The sequence below is a fragment of the Marmota marmota genome, unplaced genomic scaffold (genome assembly GCF_001458135.2).
Source record: "Marmota marmota marmota unplaced genomic scaffold, marMar, whole genome shotgun sequence".
NCBI lineage: Eukaryota > Metazoa > Chordata > Mammalia > Rodentia > Sciuridae > Marmota > Marmota marmota.
The window spans coordinates 450,312-467,924 of NW_026000206.1; the positions used below are offsets into that span (position 1 = coordinate 450,312).

The 17,613-nt window shown below is 42.6% G+C and overlaps 1 protein-coding gene across 2 annotated transcripts in view; it reads right to left on the reverse strand.

Annotated features, from left to right (window-relative positions):
* Hspa12a (heat shock protein family A (Hsp70) member 12A) overlaps positions 1-17,613 on the reverse strand; it is a 149,546-nt gene that overhangs the window by 129,883 nt on the left and 2,050 nt on the right. Inside the window, exons 2-3 of one of the 2 annotated variants that reach the window (XM_048791270.1) lie at positions 6,112-6,174; positions 5,856-5,943 (exon numbers count right to left, since the gene is read on the reverse strand). In XM_048791270.1, the coding sequence (XP_048647227.1) occupies positions 5,856-5,943; positions 6,112-6,174 (151 nt within the window). The remainder of the gene's footprint in view (positions 1-5,855; positions 5,944-6,111; positions 6,175-17,613) is intronic. The other variant, XM_048791272.1, reaches the window with a different exon arrangement.

Genomic DNA, 17,613 nt, shown 5'->3' on the forward strand with positions numbered 1-17,613 from the left:
ATCCCCACCCCCACCCCCCTCCCAGGTGCAGCCGGTCAGGTGTCTCTTTGTTATGCTGTTAGGAAGCTGAGGACACATTGGTGGTCCACCTTTTAAGAGTCAACAGGACCTCATGGCAGTCAAGCTTACCCTTGACTTTGCCCAGTTCTCCTGTCAGTCCTGTTTCTCAACAGTATCTGTATCATTTTATTGTAACGTGTCTAAAATGTCCCTTGTAGAATGATACAGAAGGCTACACAAGTAAAAGAAAATTAAAAACGAAGAGCTGGAGTAAGAATGTATGTTACACATTTTAAAAAGAAAAGCCCATTTCTAAATTTGTTGTGTTTCATTAGGGATTTGTTTTTTCCTGTAGGCTTCAAATAAGCTGAAAATCTTGGCCAACTGACTTGGTATTTCCAGATAGAACACAGAGCTCTGGGACGCTTACTGCACCAGAATTACAGGTGACCGTTCACCTCTACGCCCTTGATGGACAGTCATCAAGACCACTGCTGGGCCTGGCTGGCACAGCCCCACTCTCCACCTCCTCCACCCAGACTCCTTTCCTCAAGTCCTGCAGCCCAGGTGGGCTGGAATAAATAATTCACGGTTAGGTTTTAAAGCTGCAATTCCACACCTTGCCGGCAGACAGGTGGCATGATCCCCAAAGGGGGGGGGGTCACATAATTCATAGAACCCAATGTAAAATGAAAATGCAGGACCCCTCATTCAAGGGGCTGCGGGTGTACCTGAGTGGTAGGGACATGTCTAGATGTACAAGGCCCTGGATTTCATTCCCAGAGTCACAAAACAAATACATCAAATTCAAGATGACAACAATAGACCATCAGACCTCCAAAGGGCCTTGTGTGACCACACAGGCAGGTGTCCAGATAGCCTTGCATATATACCATATATAAAGGTGCACTTCAGGAAGTTATTTTTATGTATAATCACAAGTTCTGATCTTCATGGAAGAATGCTGAATATTTGCAAGTATTTAAAAAAAAATTGAACAGAAAACCTTGCAGTCATGCCATTCCTACAGAGGTACCAGTTGGCTCAGCGCTGCCATCTGGATTCTTTGGGTGCCAAAGCATGAGGAACTCCATCATACCTGTTACCATGTTTTCATCCAAGCCTCCATACCCTGCCAGAGTGCTGCAGCAAGGCAGGGAGGGCGGGGGTAAGGCCCTTGTTCCCGCAGAGACCATCAACAGAGGTGAAGGAGAGGGTGCTGTCCTGGAACTCTACCCGACTCCCCAGATTTCATGTGAGTATCATATACACATTCATACACATATGCAGTAATTAATTTCAACTTTCTAAAATTTGACCAACATTGACTTGTTTTGTACTCAGGCTGTCCTCGGTACTTGGTCATTAGTCAGCCTGGCCATTACAGGGAGCACTGTGGGTATTTGTGGCAGACAATGGCACCTGTGCCCACCATCATTAACAAGGGCAGGCTCCGGGAACTAAACGATGAGAGGAAATGCTTGAACAAAGGAGGACTTGTCACTACCTGTGACAGTGCAGGGAGAAAGCTCAAGAATACTGTCCCACCTGGGCCTCCTCTTCCTCTGCTGAGCTTTGTGACCCACACATATCACAATGCACCCAGGCAGAGCTTGGACCAGGGTCACACTGCATCATCCCAGCTACCAGGCAGCCAGAGGAAAGCAGGATGCAAAGTCAAAGAGACCAGGTAACACAGGTAAATTCCAAAAGGCTGCAACTGCTCTTCTCTCCCCACCTCTCTTGCTCTCTTTATAGATACAAATACATGGGTATGTTAATTTATGTATATAGCTATATGTGTAAATTTTGGTACATGTATCTCTATGTGTTTGGTATATATGTTATATATATGTATATTAAATATTAAATATGCATCTATGTACATATACATTAAATATGTATGTATATGCATACAAAAGGCAAGAAGACAGGAATATATATGTATGCATATATGTGTAGATATAAAATATGCATATGTGTATATATGTATGGAAATACATAATAAATATGAATATATTATATTATGCATATATGCACATCTATATGTATATATAAAGAGCATGGGAGGCTGAGGGAGAATGTGAGTATCATATACACATACATACACATATACAGTACAATTAACTTCAATTTTCTAAAATTTGACCAACATTAAGAGTCTCTGCCATGTCTAGGCCTTATCCTGGGCACAAGATCACAAACTTCAATGAGTGTCACCCACCCACCTCAAGGAGCTCACCACCCAGAGAGGAGACAGACTAAAACCCCTAATACCCAATCTATCAGCATGGTGGCATTTATAAAGGAAGGCAGCATAACTTGGTGGATCTGTGTTGAGGGTGATTGATGACAAGGACTTCAATCAGCCACGCTGGCTGGTCCAGCTCCTGGCCCACCACTTTGAACCAGTGCAACATCAAACGTGCAGCTTGAGCTGCAGGATCTGCATCATCAACATAAAGATCCATAATAGTGCCTTTGTCACACCAGCTTCAATGGCACACCAGTGGAAAGCCCTGATGCTTCCTGGCATCCAGAGGCCCTCAATAAAAAGAAGCTGTCATGATTACTATGATTATTGTTACAATGATTAAGGACATAAGGTTGTGTAGGGGCACCAAAGAGAGAAAGGTCAGTCTCACTTGGGAGGGATCAGGAGCAGCTTCATGGCAGAGGTGAGATGGAGGTGAATCGTCCCTAGGAACAGGTGCTTGTCAGGAGAACAAAAGGGAAAAGGGCTCATTCTGAGGATAAGGAAGAGCTTGTTCAAGGGCTCTGAGGCATGAAACATCCCAGCATGTCCAGAGAACTGCAGGCAGATCAGGATCAGAGTAAGAGTTCACGGACAAAGAGAAGCTAGAGCCAGCTCTGGAAGGGCCACCCCAAACCCTTCACAATGGAATAACAACTCAGATCTGCCTGTCAGAAGGTTTAGGAGATAGTCACCAGAATGTGATTTCACTTTAGGAGGGCAGGCTCCCCCCTGGGATCAGGTATCCTGAATACCCCAGGAGGACATTACGCCTTAAGGCAGAGGACTATTCACCTGCCCGATCCTCCTCTGCTCACAAATCTTCAAAAGCTTTTTGTTTTAGTTTTCGTAACTAACTGGCTTATTTTTCCATGCTGATCTGGATGCTGTTGAGGGCTTTCATTACAACTAATCCTTTCCAGAATGATTTTTAAATACTCATCTTCCCAACCACAAGGAGAGTCTTAAGTGGCTACTTTTTAGCTCTTATGAAAGCCACCCAAATCGTTTGCCCTCGGAGAACAAGCAGCAGTTGCAGTTCTGCAGGTCAGGACTCAGAGACAGAGGTGGGGTGGGGGGCAGAGCTAAGACAGGAGTGAGAACGGGTTCCTAGGAGCAAACTCTGCCCCAGACAAAACCAGCATGAGTAAACAACAGTTCATGCACAGGAGCAGCGGAGAGACCAGGAGGTCACCCAGAAAGAGGAACAAGAACCTGTGCTGTGGCAGGAAAGGGGCGGACCCAACAGGACAGGGCAAAAGGGCAAAGTAGATCTTTACAGGGAAGTTGGTGACAAAGGAGGCCCCTGGTGGTGGGGACTTTGAGACAGTCAATGAAACCGTTGGACCCTGTCTCCATCAATCTGTTCACTCATCATTCATGAGGTCAGCCGATTAGTCAATTCTATTTATTTCTCTTTGTTCAAATGTGTCCCAGACTCTGAAGCTGCGGAGCCCAATCAGCCTCTGGTCTCTGTCCTGGAGCTGCCCTGCTGGCAGGCGGAGAAGGTAACTCCACACCACAGGACGCGGCTGTGACCACGAGGATCTGTGAGGGCGGGGAGGGGGTCACCTGGCATGTCCTAGGCATCGTCCTAGGTGTGCTTACCTCATTTCGTCTTCTTCACTCTCCTTTGTCAAAAATAGACAATCTACTTTTCCTGGCCCCAATTTACACTGTGTCATATTGGAGAACAGAGAAGCAGTAGGTGGGAAAGGGGTGCTCAGACAAGGAGAGGAAGAAGAGAGCCCAGAGCTCCCGATGCCTTCATGTTAGACCTCCCCTCCTTCCCAGGACTGCCTCTGGATTTGGGCTTAGATTTTCACAAAACAAACATTGACTTTTCCATTTCATGCTTTCCTTTAATTTTAATGCAGCATCCCTCCCCAGACGCCCTTGTGTGAATCCTGTCATCGTGGTTCACAGACCCACTGAATGTACACGTGAATTTGCTCAGACCCAGCAAAGGAGAGCCATCATCCCCGCAGGACCCGCCGAAGCATCGAGTCCGAGAGCTGGACACAGGTGTCCCATCACCGTCATGGGACCATCTCCTTGTATTGTAGTTGCTGCAGCCTGGGGGTGACATTATGCTTGTTTTATGATGTTATCAAAACAAAACAGAAAGCAAGAGCATATCAGCCCATAATGTGAGACTTCACCTCTGCAGGTACTTTATGGTCAAGTAAGAAATTCAAAGAGCACTTCACAATATTTATTAGAAGTTACCAGGAGAACCTCATCTCTAACAATCATTATTTGTCTCTCAGGCATCATTTTTCTCCTGAAAAATCAAATCAAACAAGAAACTATTTAGTGAGCACCTACTATGAGACAGGTACTGTCCAATCCAGCAAACCTTCTAGGATGTTTTTTTCATTGTCATCTTTTCTTTCTTCAGATATTTAAGGTAGAGATCAGAATACTTCAGTTTTCCCTTTAGGCAGTTTTATTATTTGCGACGTCTTCAGAAGTTTAACACTTTAATGGGTACCAAGAGCTTTCTGTGTAGATTTTTGTTTTGTTTTTTCTTGCTGCTGTTATTACCCAAAGCATTCCTTTTCTTTTCCTGCTCTCTGATTTTTAGGGAGAAAAAAAAATCTAGCATCTGGGGTCTGAGACCACTTGAAACAGTCTGGGCTGGGACTGCTAATGACCTCCCAGAGATAACCCAAATTGCTGATTTAGCAAAGCCCATTCTTGACCTTGACACAAGACAAGACAGGCAAAGGGGAAGGACTTGGGAGGGGGTCATGAAAGAAAAAGGATCATAGAAGTGCTCAGATCTCGCCAAGCCCCCTCCCCCATTCAGCAAACACCTGGCTGAGTTGGAAAACATGACCGGCCCAACCTTCCTATTGGCACCAATTGAAGCTGTCAGCTCTCGCTTGTCACCAGTTGCACTGGGAGGCCCCGGGCAGCCACAAGAGCCCTAATTAGGCAGAAATGACACTTCTACAACTGACCTGCCAGGACCTTTGGCAAACCATTTAACATCATTAGTTAACATTTTTTAAAAGTGTGAATGTAAATGAACAGCCAGTGGCTTTCAATGGAGTTTGTCGGTGGCATCTCCCCCCTCCTTACTCTTTCTCTTTTTACATGAATAGTCCACTTGTTTTCTCCAGAATTGGAGGGAGGCACCGAGGAAGAAGGAGGAAGAGGACTGGTCCTCTGAGCTCAGAGACATGTTAGAGCATAAACAAGCTCAGAACAGCAGAGAGACCACCTCTTCGTGCCTTTATAAGGGCTTGAACAGAGACAATCTCCCAGGGCCACCTGAGCAGAGCAGGGAGACGGCATGACACTCCCCCACCCCACCCCACCCCACCCCAGAGGCCAGGCTGCAGCCAGGTACCCGGTGTGGCCAGCCACAGCCCCAAGAGTCATCTTCTGGCTCAAGGGTACCTCTGAAATACCCTCTTCCAAACCTCTTCTGACTCGTTGGCATTCTGAACAGCAGACTATGTGGCCGTGACTTAGCAAATGTCTTGCATGGGACAGTTCTTATGTACCTAGTCCCTCTGGGAAGGTGCACAGTTCTGGGGGTGGTTTTCTCAGACACCAGTTGGATACTTACACAAATGAGCTCATTTCCTACCTGCAGCCGTTATTTCCCACCTCGAATCACACTTCATTTTGTTCTTTGCTTTACACCCACAGAATCCGTACACGCCAACACTCTCCATCTGTGGGAGGGGAAAAGAGTTTCACTGTGAACAGGTCGTTTTGTCGGTTTCCCCCAGGGCTCAAAAGTCGCCTACTCCTGCTGGCTGACAGTTGGGAGAGGTAGAGGAGAAGACGAAGTTGAGGGGGACTGCAGAGGAGGTGGGCTCCTGGGGGGCCTTTGCACTTACCACCCACTTGTTGTTGTGTGGCCGTGGGCAAAGTGTTTGGCCCTGAGTCTCAGATGTTTTCATCTGTAAGACAGAGATAATGCCTCACTGTGTCAAGTGAGAAGAGAATAGATGAGTACCACGAGAACCGGAAAGCACAGTGTACCCATAAGGACTCGGCCAATGGATAAGAGCTGCTAAAACCAAGGAACCGTGCCAGGCTCTTGTCACTCTCTTATCCTGGAGAGGTGGCATGGAGAAAGTGTCCCCTTGCTTCCCCAGGCACACTCCTCCAAGTCACCAGCACATCCGTCCCAGGCCCCCACCTGTCCTGCCCTCCCCCCTACTCTACTTATTCTCAAAAGGGCTGTAAATACACCAAGACAAGCGCAGCTGGGTAAAACAAATGCCTCAACACCGTGGTCCCTTGGTTAGCACAGGGCGGAGGCAGAAGCCCTGCACACAGCGGCGGGTCCATTCAGATGCACAGTGGATGTTTAACCAAGTTCAAATGCAAGAACGCAGCTTCCAGATGTGGCTCTGCAAGGGCGGCCCAGGTCCTAAATTGGGAGTTGGACTTGTCCCTGAACTGAAGATGAGTAAAACCAAGCAGGCGGTGGGTGTGTGCTGAATGCCTGTGACTAGCCATGAGAGCGAAGCCAGAGAAAACAATCTGAGTTTAGGGCAGAAAGAGGGAAAATACTGAAAAAACGTCCTTAATAACAGCAAATGGAGAGGGGGGAAACTGCTCATCACGATGGAGCGTTTAGTGCTTTTAAGCTAAATACCTCAGCATATTAAGCAAATAGAGAAAAGCCAGCTAGAAGATGTCATCAAATTGAACCGCGCAGTGCTCAGAAAGCCTCTAGGAGGTGTCTGCTTTGACCCCTTTTCCCGTCACATGCCTGGTCCCAGCCTGCTTGTTTAGTATTGCCGCTCCCCTCCAGCTGCGGGGCTTATTGAAAAGCTCTCACTCCCTGCCTGGTTTTGGCACATTTTCCGCAGGTGCCTCCTACTGCGGCCACAATGGGCTGCTCGGGAGGTTTAGACCTGTCAACAGCTACAGGGGAGGGGGGGCAGGAGTGGAGGGGGCACAGTCATTGTCTTAAAGGGCCAGTGACATTGTGTGCCGCCACCGCAGAGCCTGCAGCACTGGCACCTGCTAATGAGATGAATCCTTTCTCCCGCTCCGTCTTTCTCTCTTTAATGATTTAACTTGATCGCTTTGGTTCCTTTCTGGAAGGGGAATTGCTCCATTGATCATATAAAGTAATTGCCTGTAAAACACTGCTCTGCAGCAACTACGACTACTTCCCTGGCTGAAAATGTCACAGCAATTGAAAAGCTCTTAGCCCAGTTCAAGAATGAGGTTGCTGAAGAGAACAGTCTGCATTCAGCCCCCAAGTACTCCTGTGTTCAGAGAGTTACAAGTTTTGGGGTGTGACGGATTTTTTTTTTTTTTTTTTTGAAGACAGAGGATTTACCTCTGGTGGTAGGGTGTGATTTTTGCACGAGATTGTGGGAAACTCACCAGACACATCAAAACCAAAAGCGAAAACTCCCTCAACACTAAAATCAGATATTTTCATTCAGGAAAAGAAATTGTTTTCTTAATTTCCCATGGGTTCAGAAAGACACCCCCATGGACCCAGGACGGGTTAGGAGGAAAGAGAAGAAAACAAGACCCTTGCCCAGGAGGGGGCGGGAGCCTTGGTTTTGGAAGCAGGGAATGATGCTCTAGTTGTCTAGGGTTGATGTTTCTGACCTGTCACTTGGCGGCAGCAGCGACACACTGTGGGAACGGGGACCACACACTTGAGGAGTTTTCATAAATAGCTTTATTAAATAGTCGTTGCCACGCCAATGTGAGGGAGTAATTCACCTGGGGGAAAATCACTTTGTGATAGGGAGGAAACTGCCAGGGAAATAAACATGAAGCCTGTTAGTGATGGTGTCATTTTCCTCTGACAGGTGAAAACCTCAGTTTGTATCTGAATAAGAGAGACTTTTTCAAGGTAATTGGTGAGAAGCACCACTTGCTGCATGTCAGGCTGCCAGTGACCAATTTAGGAACAAAGCTTCAGGTGAATCACCTTTCATCTGCACGAGCCAAGGATTTTTTTATTTTTTATTTTTGGTAGCTGATGAACTAAGGGCAGTAGATGTGCTTATTACTGTACTTTCTTAAAAAGGCAAAAACATCCACCTGCTTACTGACAAAGAGAACTGAGCTATAAAAAGACTGTCTACAATTATAAATCTGAAAAACCTGTAGGACTTTTTACATTTAAACTTTGTGAAAGGTCATGGTACAAGTTCCATAATTGTACATAGATTTTTACATTTCATTTTCTTGGAATTTAGGGACTTGGGATCTTACATTTTAAAGTCTTTTAATATTGTAAGATTATATAGGATCCTCAGGGCAATTACACATACAATACCAAAATATACAACATACTTTAAAATGTATTTTTTTCTCATATAGTGAGAATTCAAAAGGAGGGAGAGGTGTCTTTAAATTTAAGTCCATTAAGTAAACTAATGTAAAATTAGGTTGAAACCAGAAGCTTAAATTTTAACTCTTATTGGAAGATCTTTTATTTTTGTCTGTAAAATGAAATAATAAGATATATAATTAGACAATTACTATAGAACCAGATAAAATATAGAACTAAATGACTTCAAAAGTTCTGCCTGGCTTTGAGTCCCTTATCTAAAAAACAGTTTAGACAGCCTCTTATTGAAAAAATATATTATGGGAAATAGATGAGTGGTAAGTACAACCACAAGATTATTCCTAGCAACTTTGCCTATTAGGAGGTCAGGAGAGGAAAGTGGGTTGAGATTAGCTCAAGAACAGGGGAGTCTCGAAGATCCTGGGGTAAAAACCAAAGCCCCACTGGCAGAGAACAGCTCAGGAAGCTGGAATGCACAGGGGAGGCCCGGGAAGGTGGCTCTCTGGCTGGGAAGGAACTCAGGGTGGCCTGCCTGCTGCTGGCCCTTGGGCTGGGGCTGCATCCTCTGCAGGACTCTGGGAGAGAGAGTGCGTGCAAAGAGGAGAAAATGAAGCCACACAAGCTCCACATCAGAGGAATGACTGTCAAATCTGACGGACGGGCTCCACTTCTGCATCATCTTCTGCTTTACTTGTGCATTAAGAGGTCTGACTAGCATTCAAAGTTCCCCAACAATGAGATCCTGCTTTACAGCCTGCTCTTCACGAGACCTCTGCAGCACATTTTAGACCACCTGACTCCACAAGGCTGAAATTAACCTTTAGCTATGGAGGTTTGAACTTCATACTAAACAGGGCTTATAAAGATGTCAGGCAGGCATTTAAAACTAAAAGAATGCATTTTCAAATGTTACGTTATTCCTGTGCCCATGTACACCTAACTGATTAAATGTACCCAGAGTGATGAGAATTATATCCCAGGCTAATATGTGATTGGCCTGAGTGGTAACTGCTAACTCTTCCTAACTTAGACCTGTAAGTTTACTCTGTAGTAAGAGTCACAGACACTTCACCCTGAACACTTTATTTACTTGGTGTATCCATGTGTTAACATTTATTACAGACAAGGATCTCATCCACCAAAAGTTAACACATAGAAATGCTAAGATCCTTTATATAAGAAATAAAAAGCTAACTTCAGGCCGATGGGTAAGGGTACCTATCCAGACATTTGTATCTAGTATAGAAGGCACATGTGTTTTCCAGTTAGAGAATGATGTCAGTCTGAGCTTTGCCTTGTAGCTCCTGAATGAACACAGAACCACCAGCTCAGGGGGGAAAAAGACTGTACAGTGTTATGCCTCTGCAGAATGCATGGGATTGCTCTAGATGAAGATTTCAACACGGCGTGTGTGCTGCAGGCAGACATCACTGAGGCTGCGGGAGCTCAGGCCACTCCCTCCTTCAGGAGCAGGCTTGCTCCACGTTTCCATTCCCTACTTTTTTTTTTTTTTTTTTTTTTTTTTTGTATTCCATCTGCAAAGCTTCCATTCTTTCAAAAGTCAGAGAGCCCTGAGTAACCCAAGGAATTTCCTGTACTCCTGGTTTTCTCAGCTTGAAGCAGATCACAGCTCCCTCCTCCAATCAGATCCTTCCAGAGTTACAGCTTACTTAAAAATATCCACTTAAAATGGATGCGCTTTACGAGTAACACAAGTGTGGCTGATTCCCAGGACCAGTTACAGATGCCTCCTCTAAACAAAGCCTAAAATCTTATTTACATGTTTTGTCAAAAACAGATGAGACAGCAGGATGTGACCTACGTAATCCCCAAGCCTAAATTTAAAGAGCCAGGTAAATCTGTCATAAACGAAAGAATCATAATATGGGCCAATCTGGACGTGACTGCTAAGCCTTAACCCCAGAGGACTCGGGCAAGTGTGTGACATATCTGACCACCAGCCAGGGTCTAGTTTGTGCCAAGGATAGTGCTTTTTTTTTCTTTTTTCCCTTGGCATTAAGGCTTGAAAAAGAATGTGAAAAGTTCAAGGCAGGCACTTAGTGAATCTGAGTCAAACACACACACACACACACACACACACACACACTCTTTTTGTTCTTATACAACAAATAATATTCAGGGATAAAGTCTATTGTACACATAAATCAAAAAAGTTCATATAATTCAGAATTCTTTGTTTTGATTCCATCTCTGGCTTTTGCAGATTTATAATTATCTCTCCCCAAAAGGCAACTAATTTTCCGTGTGTCTGAAGCACAAAAAAATATTAATTGAACGGATAATATTTTCTTTGCAAACATCTTCCTTAAGATTTTTAGGGCTGGGATGTATCTCAGTGGCAAAGCCGTCTGCCTTGCATTCGCAAAGCCCTGGGTTCGACCCTCAGTTCCAAAAAAAAAAAGACAAAAAAAAAAAGATTTTTATATGGCTGTATTTGTGGTAAAGCAATAAATGATGATACACAGAACACAGATGATACTTTAGAACACTATTTATTCTAAAGCTTATAAAGTGATAGACATAGTTTATTTATTTTAATATTCTTTAAAATGAAAAAAAAGTTACAATTATAACTTTGTTCTTATCTTAAAAATTATGGCCTTTGATTCTGTCTTTTTAAAATCAGTACAGGAACTCTATTTTCCTGACAGCTTGGCTATAAAGAAAAACATCTAAGATCAGGCAAGAATTTCAGATTAGATCCACAAATTAAGTCCCAGAAATTGTTGGCATGAAATAATTCTACACCCAAAAGAAATGTTAGTAGTTACCTCAAATAGGAATTCTGCTTTAAAAATTCTAAAGGTAGAAAATTCCCGTAGGAGGAACAGAGATCTAAGCTTAACTGAGATGGCTCTTCTCTACAAAATGCCCTGCTTTGGGAGTTGGTTTCAAATCTTGTCTATTTTCAAACTCTCGTCAAGGTTAAAAGATTAGAGTGCAAATATCTGGATGTTAACTCTGAGAAGGACGATCACCTAGGAGAGCTTGGTGATACTATAGATCAACGGACTGTTCTTCCGTCTGACAAGAGTCTAACAGTAGATGCTGAACGTGCTCATCCTGGGTGGGGAGGCGGCTGCTGGAGTTCAGAGGGAGAATGTAGACCTGGGTTGCTTCCCCAGCTCACCTTGGCCCCATTTACAGGCACAACAGAAGAAATGGGATCAAGGCAGGCACCGAGAAACTTCTACTGCAAACCTCAGCTTTGTCTCAATATTTATTTCAAGTCAAAGTACCTTCTCATAAAAGCCTCCTCCCACCATTGACTCAGTTTTCCATCCTGAGTACCACTGCATTAAACCCCTTGGACTTTCCTATCTGCAAACTGCAGCAGTTGAAAGAGCAATGCAATGACAGTCCAGGCCAAACGTGAGCATTTAGTGACATGTTAAAAGCACTTCCACTTGAGCAACATCTCAGTCTTTCATCTCAACAAACTTTTCTCCTTCAAGTATTAATGGAAATATCATTTTCTGAAAAAGCGATTCTGATCACACTACTATTTCTATAATATCCACTTAAGGTTTTGAATGCACAATCACAAAATATAACCATTTTGCCACCGAATCATACATTATCAGGATCAATCACATTCTCCTTTGCTAGAATATAACATAATTCGGTGCATCAAAATTTCGATATGGAAATTTAACCAAATGCATTCAAGATTCATTTACATATCACCTTAAATGGGTCCAATGATGATAATTTATATGACAGTCATATATGAAAAAGATGCGGTTAAATCAGAATTGAGAAATTTGCTTAAAATGATCTTATTTGCTACAATTCCTGGGAATGTACTCCCCCAAATCATAATCCTTCAAGAAACATAATTCTCATTCTGCATTGTGGCCGGTCTTAAAAAAAAAAATACTGAAAGAACTAGAATTCTCAGATTGCTTAAACAGAACAAAATAGGTGTCATTTCCAAAGGGCAAATCAAAGTAGAAAAAAAGAGAAAAACAACAATCAAGACACAAAACAACCACCATCTTCTAGTTGGCTAATAATTGATGTTAAAAGTCCTGTCTCAATTTTTTGACAACTGATTTTTTTAAATGCATAATAATTTGGGGGGAGCTTTAATACCTCCATGAGATTCATGGCCAGGCCTATAGAAATCATCAGATATAAAGGCAGAGACGGTCTTTTGATTTTGCTAGTAAGAAACAGATAATTCCTCTTAAGCAGATTAACTTAAAGTACATTTTCAGGGAAGTTAAAATCCCCCTCAATCAGGTTCTTAAGTTTAATTACGAAAGTCAAACAATTTGTTAACTCTCATTCAAGCACAACAAGACAGACAGGCGCGCAGCTCCCAGGGGCTGGGACACCAACCCAATCGATATTCGCAATAGTAACAGAGGAAACACTTTCAGCCACAACTTGATGAAACGTCTAGCTGGTCCTCTTCATTCAAATTCTTTCTCTTCTCTGCTGCCTCTATGTAGAAAATATGTCCAACATTTTCTTCACCCACAATAAGTTAATAGCCATCTTTATTTTGCTACTTGTATATGAAGAAAAGAAGTACAGACAAAAAAACTCAGGCTTTACAGGACATTTCATGAGCAATTCTTTTCTTTGTCCAGCACTTACGCCATGAAGATACCAGTAAGTTGTATCTACTTCTATGAGGTTAAAAAATTATCTACTTAAAAATGGCCAAATAGCTTGCTTAAAGAATGTCTTTGCCTGATCTCTTCCTCTTCTCTCTACTGTCTGAATTCACTGGATAATTGCCCTACTTCCAGTTTCACTCTGCCCATACAGAAATTATGCGTCTGTTCCCTGAAAAATACCAATTAAACTGCCAGCATAGCATCTCCAGCAGTATCTTTGGGTCTTCAGTGTCAAAGGCCTTTGAACAAATGACCGGAAGGCTGAATCTAAAACAGCCTTTGATGGGATGCCAGCTCAAACACTCACTTCATGACTATGGGCGTCAGCTCTCTGCTTTACTTGGGAAGCCAAGACAGAAATAACACATCAACTTTATAATTCTGCATGAATGTAAAAGGTTAAAATAAAAGTGTTAGATTGCCAGCAAATTTAATCCCACCTGAAAGGTCACAAATGTTGTTTTTAAAAGGGGGCCCTCTTTATTCAATTAAATCTGGATTCCTGTATAAAACTAAATAAAGGTTTTCAAAAAAAATACTATAATATGGATAAAAATGTCACATCTCCTTTTCCTTTATTTTTTGTTATTATTTTCAATAATAACATTGTTTACTCTGTGTAAGGCACAATAGGAAGAAGGAAGCCTGCAGGGATTTTTATTTATTCTCATAATGATACTATGAAATGGAAATAATTCAACAAAAGTCATCTAGGAATTGGGTTCAGAGAGGTTAAGTAATTTGGTCACACAGCTGGAAACTCAAAGAACCAGGATTTGAACCCATGACATATGATTCCAAGATTCAACACTTCTAGGCTTCCTTGGCTGCATCCATTATCAAATCATTTCCAGGTGAAGGCTTGGTCCATCTTTTAGAACAGTGGTTCTCAACCTTGGCTGCATGTTAATAGTAATACAAATACACACAAATATGTGTGGGCCCCATCCTGCAGAGATTCTGATTTAACAGGCCTAGAGAAAGGCCCAGGCATTGGTATTTTGCAATATGATAGCGGTAAATAAAATCAATGTGTGTCTTTATAGTGCTAAACTTCTAGTGGTGCTTTGATTCCAGTAAAATCTAGAATAGAATCCCTAGGTAATCTAATGTGCAGACTGGGAACCGGTGATAGAGAGAGTTAACACCACTTACTTACTCAGAGTCCTTTCTCTAAGACCTCAAGGTGACCAACTCTGGTTCTTTCAGACAAGGGCACAAGAGTCTAGCAACAGCAGGCCTGAAAGAGCAGAACCTACAAGAATTCTAGCTTGCAGAAGCAGTGGAGCAGGATGGGAAGGCAACCCACAGGCATCGGCACTGGAATCAGCTAGACCTGGGTTCAAGATCTACCTCTGCTATTTATTAATGGTGTTAGCTTGGCCCATGACTTACCTTTGACAGTGGTTCTGCAGATTCAGTGGGACGGTGGAAGTAAAGTTCCAAGCTTATGAAAAAGCTCAAAAGCAGCTGTTGTTTGTGTGTGTGTGTGTGTGTGTGTGTGTTCGTTTTTGTATATAGTATTACTACCACAGGGGTATTGACTACTGTCAGGAGATATCAGCAATTAAACAAAAAAAGGTTAAAAAAAATACTTTTTTTTTTTTAAATTGGTCAAACCATCCTAATACTTTTACTTAGCATCATTCGTTTTACAGGGACCCCTGGTTGGCGATCCTGTTTCCCATTCTACTGGGCGGGGAAGGTTAGCACATCATCACTTCCATCTTCTGGATGAGCAAAGGCAGAACTTTCTGTCTATTCTGTCTCCAGTTTCTATGATTCTGTGATTAAAGGCACCTGCAATCATGCTCATTAGTTCCCTATGAAAATGATATTCAATACAGATGTCAAATGCAGGGAAGAAGAATTAATAAGCACTTGATAACAACCCCAAAATAACATCTAAATAATCACTTCCGAACATTAAAGTCATGGCAAACAAGTTCCAGTTTAAATGAAGGTATTGGGTAGGAATAAGGGAAAATGAACAAATACATTTCCCTTTATCCTCGTTCATTTAGGAAATGTCTGATAGAGTTAGCAATTCTTTTTGAATGAAGAATGATTAATTTCCTCTAAGAAGGGTCTTCCAGTAGCAGGTTGGAATAGACTAATATATCCTGATATTTTATCATGGATCAGAGCTACAAAGCAGAAGAGATCTAAGATGGAAAGATCCAATTCAGTGGTTCTCAACCAAGGTCACGGAGAACATCCTGGACTCTGAGGAAGGGGCCCCCAACTCCATACATTTACCAAACAACAACCCCCAACACTGAATAAGGGCTTGTTGGTACATGTGTTCTTTTCCACATTTCATTCCTTAAATGAAATACAAAGGCTTCTAGAAGTACTACTGAATTTACGGTCATTGTATGTAACTCCTATGAAATGTTGGGGGTGATGGATGCTTCATTTTTGTTGTTAAAAAGGAGACTTCATATCTGAAAAGTTACAAAACCTGATCAGTCCAAACATCCTCCCTCTTTACTGAGAAGTCAAGATCTTTGAGATGACTGGGATCCCATTCCAGGGTTTCTCATTCCCAAATTGTCCCTGCCTCACATTATGCATGCCTTCCTGAGCAGGCACCAACTCACAGGATGGCAACAGTTGGGCCTCTAGCCTCTCCCCAGTTCCTCCTTCTGAAGGAGGACAGCTCAGTCCCACCCTCTCTACTTGGATAAGTTCTAGGAACTTTCTAGATCTACCAAGCCTCTCCAGATTGATTCTTTATTTTCCTTCCTTTCCATCCCCAACTCCCAGGTTGATAATTTAAGGCTTAGCAACACCTTCAACCCCTTTCATGCTTTGGAACTGTGCCAGGACATTGAGTATCGGCGTGAAATGGAAATCTGATCAGCAAGGTGGTAAAACAAGGAATATGTGAAGTGAAAAAAAAAAAAAAAGCACAGGTACAAGCAAAACTGCTGGTGCTTCTAATAACTATGTAAAATAAGAAAATGGGAATATTCAAGAATTATCATTTTATTGACTCTGGATCTGTCAACACTAACAGGCTGCTAATAAGTCCACGCAAACGAACTTCCTAAAGGCTTTCACTTCTATTATTTCAGTTTATTGCATAATGACTCTCTCAATGTGCTTGCTACTCTACCATCAGAACTTGTAGTGTCACTCTAAGTCTCTAAGTGTCATTGCTCTTTTGTCAGTGCCTAGGACAGTGCCTGGCACATGGCAGGCATTTAATAAGTATTTGTTAATTGAACGATGAAAGAAGAACAGGATGGCAGCTCACCATTATTACTGTTTATCTTCAAATAGTCTCTTCTCAGTCTTCAACCCTCCTATAACCTTTGACTTAACATCCTTCCCTCAATGTTTTTTTTTTTTTACTTTTTTTGGTACTGGAGATTGAAACTCAGGGATGCTCTACCATTGAGCTATATTCCCAGCCCTTTTTATTTTGAGACAGGATTTCAATAAGTTGCCCAGGCTCCCTCAAATATTTTTAATGGATTTTTTTTAAAGTTACACAAAAAACTCATTCATTTTAGGAAAACTAGATATGACCCATATATAAAAAAAACTTAAAAGTTCCCTATGATCCTATCCCCCAAGGGCCACAAAATTAACTTGCTCAGGTCCAGCCTTTCAGACTTTGTTCTACACATATGCACCCACACAAACACCCACTCAACATGTTCCCAAAAGTCTTTGCCCTGGACTTTGAGATTTAGAGTTTTTCCATTCTCCTTCTGTCTTTTTTGTTCATTTCCCAGTAAGGCTCCTTGTCCTTCTCCTACAACCTAAATCTACTCCTTCTCTAATATTTATATCCTTACTTCAAGAAGATTCGTCCCCCCTCCCATTACCCTCCAGAGCATTCATCTGTCCTTATTCCAACTTGAAACCCATTAGGATGACTTTGATCAGCAACTTGGGTCCTCCCATTGCACTGCGATGCCAGTGCTCCTCAAGTCCCACTCATCTTTAACCCAGTGCAGCATGCTCCATGGAGACAACTCATTTAACCCATTTCTGACAAATGCAGAGAACTAAACCCTACCTCAGGAGTCTTTGGTTTCCCATCCCCATCCAATCACACAGAGCCTTTTCCATCCTTCCTTCCTGTTCTGGCTCATCCATCTATTCTCATTCCTACCATTATCATTTAGACCCTTACACCTACATTATTTTCTACCTGGGTCTCCTACTTTCTGTACAACCAAACACCCATCAATCCTACCTATTACCGCCAGTTAACTGCTTCTATCTTGTCCATCCTGTATTCAGAAATTTGTGCTTCTCTCTCCTACTGAATGGGACTTTAGTTCCTACACAATCTCCCCAGACAATTTTGTCATCCTCATTTCTCATTATTCCTCAAAACGAACCCTTTGCTCCAAACCAGGCTGGTGTATCATCCAACTCCAAAACACTTGTGAGTT